We start from the raw sequence: 15169 nt of genomic DNA, 5'->3' as shown, positions 1-15169 counted from the left end.
GGCTTCACCCAAAGAATTCTGGGAGCTGTAGTTTATTGAGGGTGCTGAGAGTTATTAGAACACCCTCCACTCCCTTCTCAGAGCTACAATTCCCAGGATGGCTTAACAACCAATCCTTCTTCACGGGGAACTCTGGGAAATGTAGTTCTGGGAAAGGGAACAGGGGGTCTCCTAACAACTCTCAGCAAACAAACTACAATTCCCCAAATTCTTTGAGGGGAAGCCAAGCCTGATATTGACTTAAATGCATGGTGTGAATGTGGCTTTAGTGCCACGCAGGAACCCAACTGATCTGGCACAGGAAGCTGAATGACAACCATGGAGTCTTTCTTTGGGGTGGCCAGGTTGGGTTGGGACCGAGGGGCACTTGCTTAACCCTGCCCCCCCCCCCGCAAAGCGTCCTGGGTTCTGCCCCACTTGGCTGACCTGCAGATCCTTCATGTCCTTCTCTGCTCGCAGCCGCTCTGCCGTCTCAGCGTCCAGGAGCTGGGAAGCGGATTCCCCCGTGTTCCTCTCGTCGGTCAGTTCTGAGCTCAGCTCCGAGATCTAGAGGTGGGGGAAGTAAGGGGCAGGGATGGGATTTTGCACACTACTTTCACTAATATGTGCCCTTTTTATGGACACTTTACACTAGTTTATGCCTTTATGCACCCGTCCTGTGGAACGCCCTCCCACCTGATGTCAAAGAGAACAACAACTACCAGACTTTTAGAAGACATCTGAAGGCAGCCCTCTTTAGGGAAGCTTTTAATGTTTAACAGACCACTGTATTTTAATACTTTGTTGGAAGCCACCCAGAGTGGCTGAGGAAACCCAGCCAGATGGGTGGGGTATAAATAAATATAATAATAATAATAATAATAATAATAATAATAATAATAATAATAATAATAATAATAATATTTCTAGCGCACATTCCTTGGCTGGAGACCAACACTGGAAAATTTGGATTAGGGTAGGTTCACTTTGAAATGCAAAATCATTTGAATTTCTTCCCCTTTCCCCCCCACCATCCCTGCTGGGGCGTGACCTGATCTAAAGTAGGTCACGACAGCAGCAGTAGCAGTACCCCCATCACCACCACCCTACAAATACGTGGTATAAACAAACCAACAAAGAAATGGCTCTCCGGCTGCCTGTCTGGGTTAAAGGTATGTCTGCAAAGGCTGGATCCTGCTGCACTAAGTCCTGGGTTGCTGCGTGCAGCTCCTGACTTGGCTCTAAGGATCCTGGATCCTCCCGCCCCACACCCTGCTTCTATGCAGCTCCTAGCACTCGCTTCCGGGGCTGGAACTGAAGGCACATTTATGAGACGAGAGCTGGAGGGTCCCGGGAACCACCTCACCTTGCTCTCTAGGCGGTCGCTGCTGAGTCGCAGTTCGTTCCTCTCCTTCTCCACCTTCTCCAGCCGGCTCTTCAGCTGCTGGATTTCCTCCTGTTCAGAAGGCAAAGGCAAGGTCAGGCCAAAGGCTGTCAAGCGGCAGCAGCAGCAGCAGCAGCAGCGACCAAGTCCCAAGAGTCCCTGCCTTGGGATCTGGAGCCACAGCGTTAGTCAAGAGAGAAAGACCTGCTTGGGTCCATGACTGTTATTATGACCATCTTCAGAAGTATTGTTTGAATTTATATCCCACCTGCCCTCCCAACCAAGTCCAGGGAGGAAAACACACAAGCGACGGAACGATTAAAGTATACTTAAAACGTTTCCAATTCAGACACGGAACGGCATGCAGAAGGACCCCAATTGAAAAGGATCAGGGAGCAGGTGGGGGAAAGACCTTTCCCTGAGCCCCTGGGAAGCCTGTGTGTTTCATCCAAGGACAGAGACAGACCTGAGCAACAGGCCACTTGTTTTTTTCATCTCCAGACAGGGAAATGAGCCACTGTGCATTTCTCCCTCCCAAAAGGCCTCGGGGCAACCTGAAACCTGCCCTGCACCATCTAAGCCTCATCTGAGTGTCTGCTGCCTCCTCCCTCAAGGCTCTTACAAGACGCAGGCTGGTGGCTTCACCACCAGACAACTTCCTTCCTCACCCGGTTCCTTTGATTTGTTTACTAACTAGCCTGGGATGAAGAGTTCTGGAGGAGGAGTCAGAAGCTTGCACACTATTTGGTGATGTTTTAGCTCATGGGTAGGCAAACTAAGGCCTGGGGGCCGGATCCGGCCCAATCGCCTTCTAAATCAGGCCTGCGGATGGTCCAGGAATCAGCATGTTTTACATGAGTAGAATGTGCCCTTTTATTTAAAATGCATCTCTGGGTTATTTGTGGGGCCTGCCTCGTGTTTTCACATGAGTAGAATGTGTGCTTTTATTTAAAATGCATCTCTGGGTTATTTGTGGGGCATAGGAATTCATTTGTTTCCCCCAAAAAATATAGACTGGCCCCCCACAAGGTCAGAGGGACAGTAGACCGCCCCCCCCCCTGCTGAAAAAGTTTGCTGTTCCCTGTTTTAGTTGCTCTAATGTGGAGTTGAAAAAAGAAGTCCCTGCTGCAATGACCCTCCAGTTAAACACCTGGCAAGTAGGGAAGACCTCAGACGCTTCTGGTGCTCTGCCCACTTTTGGCAGGCAAGATAAGTGCTACCAAACAGGTCAGGGTTGGGGAACCTCCAAGCCTCTGAATTTGGCCCAAGAGGTCATTCCGGGCACACCCACCTGTCAGTCACTTGACGTCACAGGATGTCAGGTGCAGAGAACCATTTTCCCTAACCGTGGTGCTACGTGCCAAGATTAGAGATAAGGGGGTTTCTTCTCTCCAATCTCAGCGTTGTAGCCAACTAAGCTCTACTCAGAGTAGACCCACTGCAAGTAATGAGCTTTAGCTGTGTCTATTACCTTCAGGTCTACTCCGAGCAGGACTAGCATTAGACGCAACACTTGGAGCTAAACAACACAGAGCTAAGATTGGAGATTAACCTCTGTTTCCTTTGATGGTAAAAGGCAGCGGCAGCAGGAGAAGCTTATCAGTGATCTCAGTGCTGGACAGCGCCAAGATCAGAGATAAGCCTGGGCTCGCTCCCAGGCTTGAAATTTGAATCACTGGGCATCATATGATGTCAAGTGACCAACAGGCGGGTAGCCCTGCCCACCTGCTAAAAAATGGATCCGGAGAGTGGACTAAAAACGCTTGTCCACCCGCTGTTGTTGTCAAAAGCCAAGTCTTGCATGTAGACACAATGCCAGACGATAAACCCCTTGGAGGCAAGGCGGGAAATAAATGTAGTAACAATAACAGCCCTCCCCGAAAGCTTGGAGAGCTTCTGCCAGTCAGTGTAGGCAACACTAAGCCAGGTGGACCAATCACCTGACTCAGCATAAGGCTGCCCCCCCCCCCCCCGCTTTCCCCATCCAGCCCAGAGATCGTACGCACATCTTTGCCCCTGATCTGGTCCTCTGTGAGCTGAACTTCGATGAGAGGCCTGACGGTGGTGAAGAGTTTCCACCAGGGCCAGTTCTTCACCCCCTTGTTCTTCTTGATGTTCTTCTGCACACAGCGGATGGCCAGGTCTTGGATCTGCATCATTTGGGGTGGGGGGGGGAGAAGAGGAGGAGGAAGAGGAGGAGACCTGGTCAAGAAAACCCTCAAGGAAACAGTAGTGAACCCCCATACACACACACATTTCCTCAATGGGAGGCCTTGGCCTGTGGGTCAGTGTGGTGCAGTGGTTAGAGCACCAGACTAGGACCTGTGAGACCAGAGTTCAAATCCCCACTTGGCGTGACCTTGGGCCACTTCCTGCCTCTCTCAACCTCGCCTACCTCGCAGGGTTGTTGTGGGGTTTAAAGGAGGAGTGGGGAGAACTGCATATGCCACCTGGAGCTCCTTGGAGAAAGAGGTGGGATACAAAATGCAATAAAATACAAAACAAATTGAAAGCCTAAGGCGAGGGTGCATGTGGGGGTGTTCCTGAACTCTTCTGCGAGACTACACGTCGGGGAGAGAGGAGAATCTGCAGGCAAGAAAGGGAGTTACGCTTTCCCATCTTAAAATTAGTCATCATTCCGTCTACTTTATTACTGCTTCCCGCTGGCAAAGCAGCCACCCCCCCAACCCCGGCCATAAAGCCTAATCTTGCCGAAAACATTGGGCCCGCTTGGCCGTCTCGTTTATGCACTCGGTAATAAGCGGAGGAGCTGACACAGCTCTTTAATCTGCACGCTAACGGCCTCTGCCCGCCCTGCCGCTGCAAGGAGCTCCCCCGCCCACCCCCAAGCAAAACAGGAAAGCTCGGTCGTGGAGCTGCTTGCTTTGCGTGCAGAAGGACCCTGGTTCAACCCTGGGGGGAAAGACTCTCTGCCTGAAACTCTGGCGAGCTGCTGCCAGTCAGTGTAGGCAACACTGAGCTAGATGAAGCTGCAAGATTATGGCAACTTCGCATTTAAATCAGCTCTTTATTCAGAACCATGAGGACTGGAATCTTTCTTTCTTTTTAAGGGGAAGGGCTGCAGCCAAGTGGTAGAGCTATCTGCTCTGCATGCAGAAAGCCCCGGGTGCAATTCCTGGCAGCATATTCTGGGAGGGGGGCGAGGCTAGGAACCTCCTTCCTGCTTGAAAGTCCAGACAGCCACTGCTGCCAGTCAGTGGAGGCAATCCTGAACTGGATGAACACATGCGTGTGATTCAGCATAAGGAAGTTTCTGATGTTCCTATGCTCCACACCATCCCAACCCAACGGAGAGAGACAAACTTGCCCCTCTGTTCTAGAGCCCCTGCAGGATTCCTTCCCCACGCCCAGGACTCCCTCCCCATGCCTGGAAGAAGGTGACCTGCCCTCCTCATCTTCTCCTAGGGATGGAGGGGACCCTCACAGCCGCCCCCCAATGTCATGAGAGACATCTCCCCCCACAAACATACACACACAGATATAAAAAGGCACGTGTGCACCTATGCAGAGAGAGGGAAAGAAAAAGAGAGAGAGAGAGAGACTCCGTACCTGCTAGAGGATTAAAGATCCCTCTTCCCTAAACTTGGGGAGTTCCCAGCTGTGCTCTGTGCAGAGCTTGCAATCCTGGGCCTCTGCCCAGTGCCTGTGGGAGGCACAGCTGCCCATTTTAGGCCAAGCAAGGAGGCCGCCAGCAGGAGACGTAAACGCAAGAGGGGTGGCAAGAGCAGGGTGGGGGGAGTGTGTGTGTGTGTGTGTGTGTGTAAGAGAGAGAGACAGACAGAGACATGGAGGCAGGCTGATATTAATTCCCCTTCCTCCACCCCCCCCCCGGACTTCTAAGGGCTCCCCCTGCCCCCACCCCCAGAATACCTTTCTCTTCTTGAAGTGCTGGCGTGCAAGGAAGCCCCGACAGGCCGCCTGGAAAAGCGTGATGTTCCTGCTCATCTGCTTATCCCGCTGCTCCTCCAGCTTGGGCAGTGTCCCTGCCCGGAAAAACACCTTTTCAAGGGGGGTGGGAGAGAAGATGGAGGGAGAAAGAAAGAAAGGGGGAAGGTTAATTCACAGTGCTCTATTCAAAACCATGAGGCCTAGAATCTTTCCTTTTAGGGGAAGAGCTGCAGCAGTGGTAGAGCTACCTGCTTGGCCCACAGAAGGTCCCAGGTTCAAGTCCCAGTGGCATCTCCAGGTCGGGCTGCAAGAGATCACTGCCTGGAATGCCAGAAAGCCACTGCTGCCAGTCTGGGCAGACAATGCTGAGCTAGGTGGGCTGTTGGCCAATGCGCCCATCTGGTCCAGCATCCTGTTCTCACAGTGGCCAACCAGACGCCCTTAATGAGAAACTCACAAGCAGGATCTAAGCACAACAGCACTCTCCATGGGCGAAGAACTTACATTATTGGGTTGTTATTGTGTATGCATTGCCTAATCACCATGCTCTGGGTTAGGGTAGGATATTTAATTATATATCTATATGTTGTTGTTATACAGTGGTACCTCTGGTTGCCAACGGGATCCGTTCTGGAGGCCCGTTTGCAACATGAAAAGAGCACAACCCGCAGCAGTGCGTCTGCACATGTGCGGGTTGCAATTCGCCACTTCTGCGCATGATGTCATTTTGCGCATCTGCGCATGTGCAAGTGGTGAAACCCGGAAGTAATCCTTTCCGGTACTTCCGGGTCACCGCGGGACATAACCTGAAATAACGTAACATGAAGCGGACGTAACATGACGTATGACTGTATATTGAAAGAATTCAACAAATAATTTAAAAACAAAACAGGAGGGCAGAGGAGAACACTTCTCCCCTCCTGTGGCTCCCAGTGACCAGTATTGAGTATTCAGAGGCATCACTGCCTCTGACCTGTGGAGGGGGATCTGGGAGCTAACTGCCCAGCGAGCTGCTGCCCAGCTTCTGCTTTGAGCAGCACCAGAGGCTAATTTCACTTTGGAGCTTTCGGAGGGGGGTGGGGAAGGAAGGCAGGCAGGGAAGTACGTGCCCAGCTCAGCCAAGCCTGCCCTCCGCTCACTTTGAATCCACAGGCTCCCGGAGTGTGCTGAATTGTTGTGACAAACCTTCGCTTCCTCCTCCCCTCCCACGCCAGCCAAGTCTGTCCCCTCGCATTAGCCAGCGGTGAGGCAGCCGGCAGTGGCACGGCTCTGACCGAGTTACAGAAGGAAGAGAGACCCCTCTCCGATGAACCAAAAGCAGGCCAGAAACTGGCGCTGCAGCAGCTGCGTCCTCTGCCCTGTGACACTGGTGGCTCCTGTCCAGTGAGGTACCCAGCCACACACACACACAGCTCGGTCCTAAGGGCAAGTCATGCCAGACTGTGCATATTCTAGAAGGGTGCAGAGGTGGAAGCCAGAGAATGTAGCTCCCAACCATCTGCATTTCTGTTTGCAAAAAAGATCAATGTTTCTAGGCCCAGTCATTTATTTATTTATTACCCGCCCTTCACTGTAAGGTCCTGGGGGGTTTTTACAGCATGAAAAACAACACAGAAAACAATTTACAGCAACTTGCAACCATACAAATAACGTGAGTCCTAAAAACATACACCTCATGTGTCAAATGCCGGAGGAAAGAGGTGCGTATTCAGGATTTGCCAAAAGCTGTATAAGGAAGGTGCCAGATGCAACTCTGTGAGGAGGGCGCTCCACAGCTTAGGGGCTGCCACAGAGAAGGCCCTCTCCGCCTGGGTCACCACCACCCAAGCTTCTGAGGGTGAAGGCACTGCCAAATGCTTGCTGCAGTTTGGACAAACTGAACCTTATGAGTCATCTTCAAGGGCAGCCCCACAGAGAGTATGTTACAGTAGTCTAGCCTGGCAGTTACCAGGACATGGGGTAGGCCGACAAAGTCATGCTCCAGCACCCAGTCCTTTCGACTCAGCCTTTAAGGCTTGTTCCAGCCAAGCCAAGTTCACCTGCCCTACACTTCTCTGCAGTCTCTGAGCATCAGCTGATTCTAGGGCCTTGCAAAGAAGTGTGCCTTTGCCCACACAATCGGATTTCTCCAGACACCCCTTCCCAGTCCTCCCACCTGGAGGGGACATAGCCCACCGTTCACAGCCTGGCCACAGACCCTTCCCCAGCCCCCCTCCCCCCCGAGTGAGGAGAGAGGCTCCCCCCCTGAAGGCGCACAGGTTGGTCTTACCCGGCTCAGGCCCATGTGGAAGCTGCTCTTCTCCAGTTCCAGTGACTCCAGGAGCTCCTCCACAGCCTGGGAAAGGGGGGGGGGGAGAGAGAGAAAGGCACATCAGGCACCAGCAACCACATTAGCAGAGGGCATGCTGGGAAGTGCAGCCAATAACTGGAGACCAGCTGCAGCCCAGCTGCAGAGTGCCGGCTTTCCATGCAGCTCAAGGGCAGCTCCAGGTGTGGCTGGCAGAGGCTGCTAACTGAAACCCAGTGGGGGGGGGGCCTCTGCCGGTCAGTGCAGACAACACTGGCCTGGATAGCCTAACAGTCTGGTTTTATATAAGACAGTTTCCTGTTTTGGTTTGGTTCTTGTTTCCATTATGTATTTTGTGTTTTTATATTCTGTTTTTATTTTGTGAACTGCCCTGAGATCTACGGATGATAATAAATAATAAATAAATAAATAAATAATAGTAATAATAATAATAATTTTTATTTATTTATACCCCGCCCCTCCTGGTTCAGAAAACCAGGCTCAGGGCAGCTAACAACAAATTTAAAACATTTAATTGATGCAACAAAAAACAGCATAAAATACAGTATAAAACGTGAATAACAATAAATTCAGAATTCAAAAATCAATTTAGGGGGAAAATCCATCCAATAAACATTAGATGATCCCCAGGGCTAGCTGGCTAAATTAGTCCTATTTGGGCCAGCAAGGAGACCAGGGGAGAATTAGCTGTGGGATCCCAGAGCAGGGAATCTTCATAAAAAGGGGAGAGGGAGGGAAGGAAGGGCGGTATACAAATTTCATTAATAATAATAATTTCGTAAAGTTTGTATGTTGCTTTTTTAAAAAACAACAACAACAACTGATTAAATGGGCAAAATTTTTTGGTTATAATATACAAACAGAGCAGTGGGAACATATGCGGACTAAGAGGTTTAAATTTACATTGCGTTATGATCTTAAAAGGAACTTTGATGTACCACTGGGCATCTATTTAGAAGTATATTGGAGTTTCAAGTGTTTGCTGAAAGGCAGCTTCCGACGTAGCTGCGCTGCTCCCCACCCCAGACAGGCTGCACAAGACCCTGTTAGTGCCCAAAGAGTTCTGGGCCCGTTTCCTGACTGTCCATTGCACATGCAGTCGCCCCCAGCTTCAATAGCCTACATACCCGCCTCTCGTCCGTGACGATGTAATTGCGCCCGTGCTTCTTGGTCAGGTGAGGGGCCAGGACGTCAAAGCGCCGCCGGAACTCCGCAAAGACCATGTGGTCGGGGTAGCCTGTGGGGAGCGGCACAGAAGCAGAGCGGGGTGTTAATGGAGCATGGCTGGAATGGGGAGAAGAGAGTGGCGCGGGGGAAATGATACGAGAACTCAGGGCCATCCAGTGGAGAGGAATGTATGAAGATCCGGGACTATACAAAATAAACGTCTCCCCGGAGTGCATTGTTAACCTATGGAACTCACTCCCACAGGAGGCAGTGACGGCAACCAACTTGGATGAGAAGATTAGAGAAATTCGCAGAGAAGATGGCTATTAGTGGCTTCTAGCAGTAGGATGAAGACAGGTGCTCACAAACAGAGGACGAAGATGAGAGCATGCTGTTTGCATCTAATAGCTAGTAGACTAAGGCAAACTGCTTCTGTACATAGAGGCCCCACTATACGAATTCATGGCTGCAGGCTGTAGGTTAATCATACAAGTTTTTAAAGTACATACAGGTTTTAAAAACAACAATTTCTCTGAAGCACAGAATAATATTCTGTTTGTGATGTGTTTGTGTGTCACAGACAGCATCGTCTTAGAACACATCAAAACATCTTTATTTATCCAGGTTTTATGGCCAATTGTTTTATGAAGTTTTTATTCTGCTGGTTTTAACTGCTGTCTGTAATATCTTACTGTTTTGTTCTCAATTTTCTCTCTGGGCTCCCTTTGGAGATATTTGCATGCCATCTACTGCCCAATTATAAGTTTTGTTTTTCAAGCACAAACATGAAAAGAAGCAACAGGAATTCTCTGCCAAAAGATTCTCTTGTGGCTTCTTCAAAGACTTTGATACATACCACCAGCTTCTTTTTTTAAAAAAAAATGTGTTAAAACATCACAAAATTAGAAATACAGAAAAGTCAACACTTTAAAAAAATGGTTAAATGTTGTCGCCCTGCTAATAACCATATCAACGGGAAACAACAAGCCTCCCCATCTTTCATGAAGATGCACAAAAGGAACTACAACTTCAGCACAACGCAAGAAAACAAAGCCACAGGGATTTTCTGCCTAAAACATTCTCCTGCGGCTTTTTGAAAAAAGGCTTTTTCAAATATCTGAAGGGCTGTCACATGGAAGATGCAGCAAGCTTGTTTTCTGCTGCTCCAGAGGGTACGACCCGAACCGACGGGAGTCAAATTATCAATGGCTTCTAGCCATGATGACGATGCGCTGCCTCCACAGCTAGAGGCAATGATGCTTCCAAATGCCAGTCACTGGAGATCGCGGGAGGGCAGAGGGCTCATGTGAGGGTTGACCACAGGCCTCTGGCTGGCCGCTGTGAGAGGAGGAGGAGGAGGCTCCACTAGGTGGGCCTGATCCAGAAGGTTCTTACGTTCTTAAAGGAGATTCCAACTGAAATGTAGGAGGAATTTCCCGATGGCAAGAGCCGCCCGACAGCGGAAAGGGCCCCCTTGGAAAGTGGTGGACTCTCCTTCACTGGAGGTGGTCATCTGTTCAGGAATTTTAAACTAGTCCTCCTGCACTGCATGGGGTTGGACTAGATGACCCCTGGAGTTTCCCCCTCCCAGCTCTACATTTCTATGATTCATTGGAGATTTTTGAAGAGAGGTCAGATGGCCACCTGTCCGGGATTTTCACGTTGCGATTTCTGCATTGCAGGAGGGTTATACTAGGTGAGGTCCCTTCCAACTCGACACTTCTATTATTCTAGTATACAGAGAGAGAGAGAGAGAGAGAGAGATGCACAGAGGACAAAACAGGCATCACCCAAACTCTTCTGCATTGCAGGGGGTTGGAGTAGATGACCCTTGGAGTTCCCCTCCCAACTCTACAATTCCATGATTCTGTGGCTTTAATAAACACACGGCAGTCTACAGTGCAAACCAGAATGCACGTCTCCACATTTAAAAAGGAACGTATATGCCTCTGACAGCACCAAACGCCGAGGGTAAAACACAAACACACACCGACACGAAGGAAGGAGCTAGGTGACCAGGCCTTTGCTTGCTAACTTCCCTGCAGCTCCCATTCAACCCCAAACCAGTAGACTGACAGAGGATTGGTCCGCCCCACGCTCAAATTCCAAATATGGCCATGAGGAGGGAGAGGAGGCTCCCCCTGGCATGGAAAAACTTGGCTGGCATGCTGAGATCAGCCAGGGAGTCATTTGAGACACAGAGCAGGAGAACAACCCACCCCTCCCCAAAGGCCTCGCTATAAGACGGCGCTCAGCGTGTCAATTGCCATCTTTGGTTGTGCAGCAGCTCTCTGGGATGGGGGGAGAAGCTTCAGCCCGCAAGGTGCGGCGGCGTTTGATGACACGCAACACCCCCAGAACTGAGCCTTGCAGGAGGCAACCGTCCAGGGGTGCAGAGCTTGTTTAGAAACAGAACGACATTCGCAAGCGGCACCTCAGCAAACTTCTCATCTCACAGTTATAAGTCTAAACACTGGATTAGGGCTCGGATCTCCAGGGGAGATAAAAGCTTGAGTGCGCAAGAAAAACAAATGGTTCCCCAGAAGTGGGGAGGGAAGAGCAATGGGAAGATGCCTTGCACTAGGCCAGATGTGTTCATCTAAGCCCTGTTTTGCCTACTCTGACCGGCAGTGACTCTCCGGGGGAGCTCAGGCAGAGAGAGAGGACATGCTCTGTTGCAGCTGGGGCAGAGGAAGGTGCCGGCCGTGCTGCTGCAGATGCACTAAGTTTTAAAACTACAGTGGTACCTCGGGTTAAGAACTTAATTTGTTCCAGAGGTCCATTCTAAACCTGAAACTGTTCTTAACCTGAAGCACCACTTTAGCTAATGCTGCTGGGTGATTTCTGTTCTCATCCTGAAGCAAAGTTCTTAACACAAGGTAATATTTCTGGGTTAGCAGAGTCTGTAACCTGAAGCGTCTGTAACCTGAAGCGTATGTAACCCGAGGTACCACTGTATTGGATTTATGAAGTCCGCAAAACCGGAAGTAGTGTCCCGGTTTGCGAACTTTACCTCGGTCTAAGAATGGAAGCCAAATGGTGGAAGGGCACGGGCGGCAGGAGGCCTCATTAGGGTACGCACACCTTGGTTTAAGAACAGTTTCAGTTTAAGAACGGACTGTATATTGTTTACCAGAGTCAAAGCTATGTGCAAAGATTCCTGCCCACCCCCCCAAAAAAAATCTCCCTTCATCTCATGGAGTGGGGGATGAGCTATGGCCGAATCTCTCATTGCAGCAGACAGACAGGAGCTACACTCCAGACTGGTAGAGGCTCTGCAGGGAGATTCTTCAACGCGTCACTGACGCAATGAAAGTGTCAATAGTGGTAGGTGTGCATTCCGCATTCTGCTTTATTAGTAGATCTGCAATGTTTATCCGGTGCTATTGGCATCTGGAGGGGCGCTCACACAACTATTGTGCAGCAGAAAATAAGCCGGTGCACTTTGGGCATTAAATGTCACAGGATTCCAGCAGGAAGGTTCAGGGTGAGTGTGGATTGGCAATGAAGCAGTATGGATGCCCCAAAACGCCTGCAGGCACAAACACTACTGAAAGCGGGATAGTGGATAATTGCCCCGATACCATCATGAATGTAAATCAACCTGAATGCACGATTCTGAAAGACACCAAGAAGGGCCCAGGGTTGTTGCTGTTATTGCTATGATGATGATGATTATCATGTTAATGACCTGTCCTTCGCAGTAAGGCCCCATGGCAAGATACAGCATTAAAGCACAGTATTAAAAACCAATTACAAACAATTTACAATTATAAAGATAAGATGGGTCCTAAAAGCATACACCTCAAGTGCCAAAACTCAGGGTAAAGAGGTGTCTCTTCGGCAATTTCCAGAAGCTGCACAATGGTGTCAGGGCACTTCTGTGGGGAGGAAGCCCAACAGCTGAGGAGCCACCACAGAAAAGGCCCTTTCCCCCTGGGCCACCCCCCTCCAAGCCTCGGAGCATGAAGGAAATACCCTTCCACAGATCTCAGCACCCAAGAGGGTCTGTAGGGCTGAAAGAATGATGGTTAAGCCCTACAGACCCATTCCATTTGCACCAAGCCCTCTGAGGAAAGCCTGCAATGAAAGCGAGGGGCTGCCCCATAGCTCTCCACCCCTCCTCCCCTGCAAAGGGGTCCATCCACACTGCTTCCCCCCTCCTCCCGGCTTGGGACGCGGCACGTGCCCACCTGCACCCCCACCCCACCCCACCCGCAGGCAGCGGGAACTAGAATGGATTCAGCTTATTGACTGTGTACGGATTGCAATTAAATTTATGGGCAGAGATAGCGATGTTGATTCTTCAGGTCTTAATTAATCATCAGCATCATCGACCAGAGCAGCAGAGCCCCCTCCCCTCACCCACCAGGCCATTGATCTTGGGCGCTGCGCACAAACATTGATCTTGCTTCAGAGCACTAACAACCTGGTTTTGAAATAATAAACACCAATTCCCCCACACATCTTTCGGAAGGCTGAGTACAGGAGGGCGCTTGTTCTGGGGTCTTCCCAAGGAGCAGGGGTGGAGGGGGATATGGATGGAAGCTGCCACTAGTGGTTTGAGGAGCAGGGAGGCAGGAAGAATAGACTACTAGCCACAGTTCAGAGGCAAGGAAAGGCGTGTTTGTCAGGGCTACAGGTTTGAAAAAGCATTTCTTTTCCAGGTGCCAAAGAACAGTTTTGCTTCCCTGTACTCCTTGCAAATCACACATTTATTTGCATTGCCCTCACCTGTGCCCTCATGCAGTCAAACCTGATTGGCTATGGAGCATCATCCAGTTTACTACATGGTCCCTGACTAATAAGAGGAAGAAACTGCAACAGCGGGGGTTGAATCAGATGGAAAAAGGAGACGACCCACAGATTTCCAAGTGCTTCTCAGGAGACAAGTCCAACTGAATGCTGGAAGTGGAGAACTTTCAGGTGAGCCCCAGGTATTCTCCTTCTGCCTTCCTAATCCAAACACATGAGCATGTGGCCTAGTGCGCCTTCAAATCTCCCCCAGTGCAAGGCACAGATGAATGAACTGCCCTGCAGCCCCAAGAGGATGAGACTTCAGGGTATCCAGGGGGTGGAACGCACAAGAATTTCCACTTGTGCAAAGGGGCTCCCCTTCTCCCCTCTATGCCCTGCACCCTCCCCAAACAGCTCCAGAGAGTACGGAAAACCTCTAGAAGAGATTGAGGGGGGACATGGCAGAGAGAAGAAGGGGGGAAATCCTGTGGCATAAGTACCTTATTTTGCGCCCCATAGGACGCACCGGCCCATAGGACGCACCTAGTTTTTTTGGGGGGAAATAAAGAAAAAAAAATTATTTCCCCCCCAGGTGCTGGGCTGGAAGAACCAGGTCAAGGAACAGCGGGAAGGCGCGCTCCGCCTCCCCGCTGTCCCCCGAGCTTGTGGGGCTGGCGATGGGGAGAAGTGCGCTGAGCCCGGGACTAGAGGCAGCTCTGTGCAGCCATCGGGAGCCGGGCGGGACTTCGCGCCCCTCTCCCGAGGGCCGCGCAGAGCTGCGCTGAGCCCGGGACTGCAGGCAGCTCTGCGCAACCCTCAGAGCCGGTCTCCTGAGGGTTGCGCAGAGCTTCCTGAAGCCTGGAGAGGGGTGTGCACCGACCCCTCTCGCTCTCCAGGCTTCAGCGAAAGCCTGCATTCGCCCCATAGGACGCACACACATTTCCCCTTCATTTTTGGAGGGGAAAATGTGCGTCCTATAGGGCGAAAAATAAGGTAGAACATAATCCGAGCCTACTGGATCAGGCGACTGCCCCACCTAGCCCAGCATCCTGTTCTCACAGTGGCCAGCCAGATGCCCCAATCAGAAACCCTCAAGCAGGATTCGAGCACAAGAGCCCTCTCCCTGTCGGCTGTTTCCAGGGACTGGTGTTCAGAAGCATGGCTGCCTCTGACTAGGGAGGCAGTGCATAGCCATCCTGGCCAGCAGCTATTCACACCCCGCTCTTCCTTGCCCTGATGCAATGTTCACTTAGCACTCCATTGGATACAACCCAGGGACTTCATTACAGGCAGGGCAGAGCGACGCCTCCTGCTCCCACAGCACATGCCTGCAGGTGATCACAACGCAACTGCTCCGGGGGGCAGGGTACCAACCTTGGCGGTACATCCGAAGGGCATCGAGGAGCCGGGAGCCCCGGATCTGGGCCCTCAGGAGGGGTATGTCCAGCTGCATGAGGCCGGCCTCGCAGTGCTCCCCGTGCAGGTCCAGCTCGCTGGTGCTCACTCTCCGCGTGCACAGCCCTCTGGAGTCCCCGCTCCAGCTGTCCGCCTTGGGCAGGAAGCAGTGCACAAAGTGGAGCTTGGACTTCTTGAGGGTGTCGATCAGCGCGTCCTGAAGGGAAGGGGGGAAGAATTAGTTGAGGGCGTCTGGGATGGGATGGATCAGCCCTCTCTGCAGACCCCAG

At 51.1% G+C, this 15169-nt stretch overlaps 1 protein-coding gene across 8 annotated transcripts in view; it reads right to left on the bottom strand.

Moving 5' to 3' along the window:
* The window catches only part of MYO18A (myosin XVIIIA), a 145997-nt gene that overhangs the window by 43984 nt on the left and 86844 nt on the right, over window positions 1-15169 (bottom strand). For all 8 annotated transcript variants that reach the window (XM_077919602.1, XM_077919603.1, XM_077919595.1 and 5 more), the window contains 7 exons: window positions 14859-15096; window positions 8708-8817; window positions 7542-7607; window positions 5255-5383; window positions 3370-3513; window positions 1346-1435; window positions 427-546 (listed from right to left, as the gene is read on the bottom strand). In XM_077919602.1, coding sequence (XP_077775728.1) covers window positions 427-546; window positions 1346-1435; window positions 3370-3513; window positions 5255-5383; window positions 7542-7607; window positions 8708-8817; window positions 14859-15096 — 897 coding nt within the window. The remainder of the gene's footprint in view (window positions 1-426; window positions 547-1345; window positions 1436-3369; window positions 3514-5254; window positions 5384-7541; window positions 7608-8707; window positions 8818-14858; window positions 15097-15169) is intronic.

This window comes from Podarcis muralis, chromosome 15 (genome assembly GCF_964188315.1).
Source record: "Podarcis muralis chromosome 15, rPodMur119.hap1.1, whole genome shotgun sequence".
Taxonomy (NCBI): Eukaryota; Metazoa; Chordata; class Lepidosauria; order Squamata; family Lacertidae; genus Podarcis; species Podarcis muralis.
The sequence above is the reverse complement of the archived record's forward strand: the minus strand, read 5'-3'. Positions and strand labels throughout refer to the sequence as shown.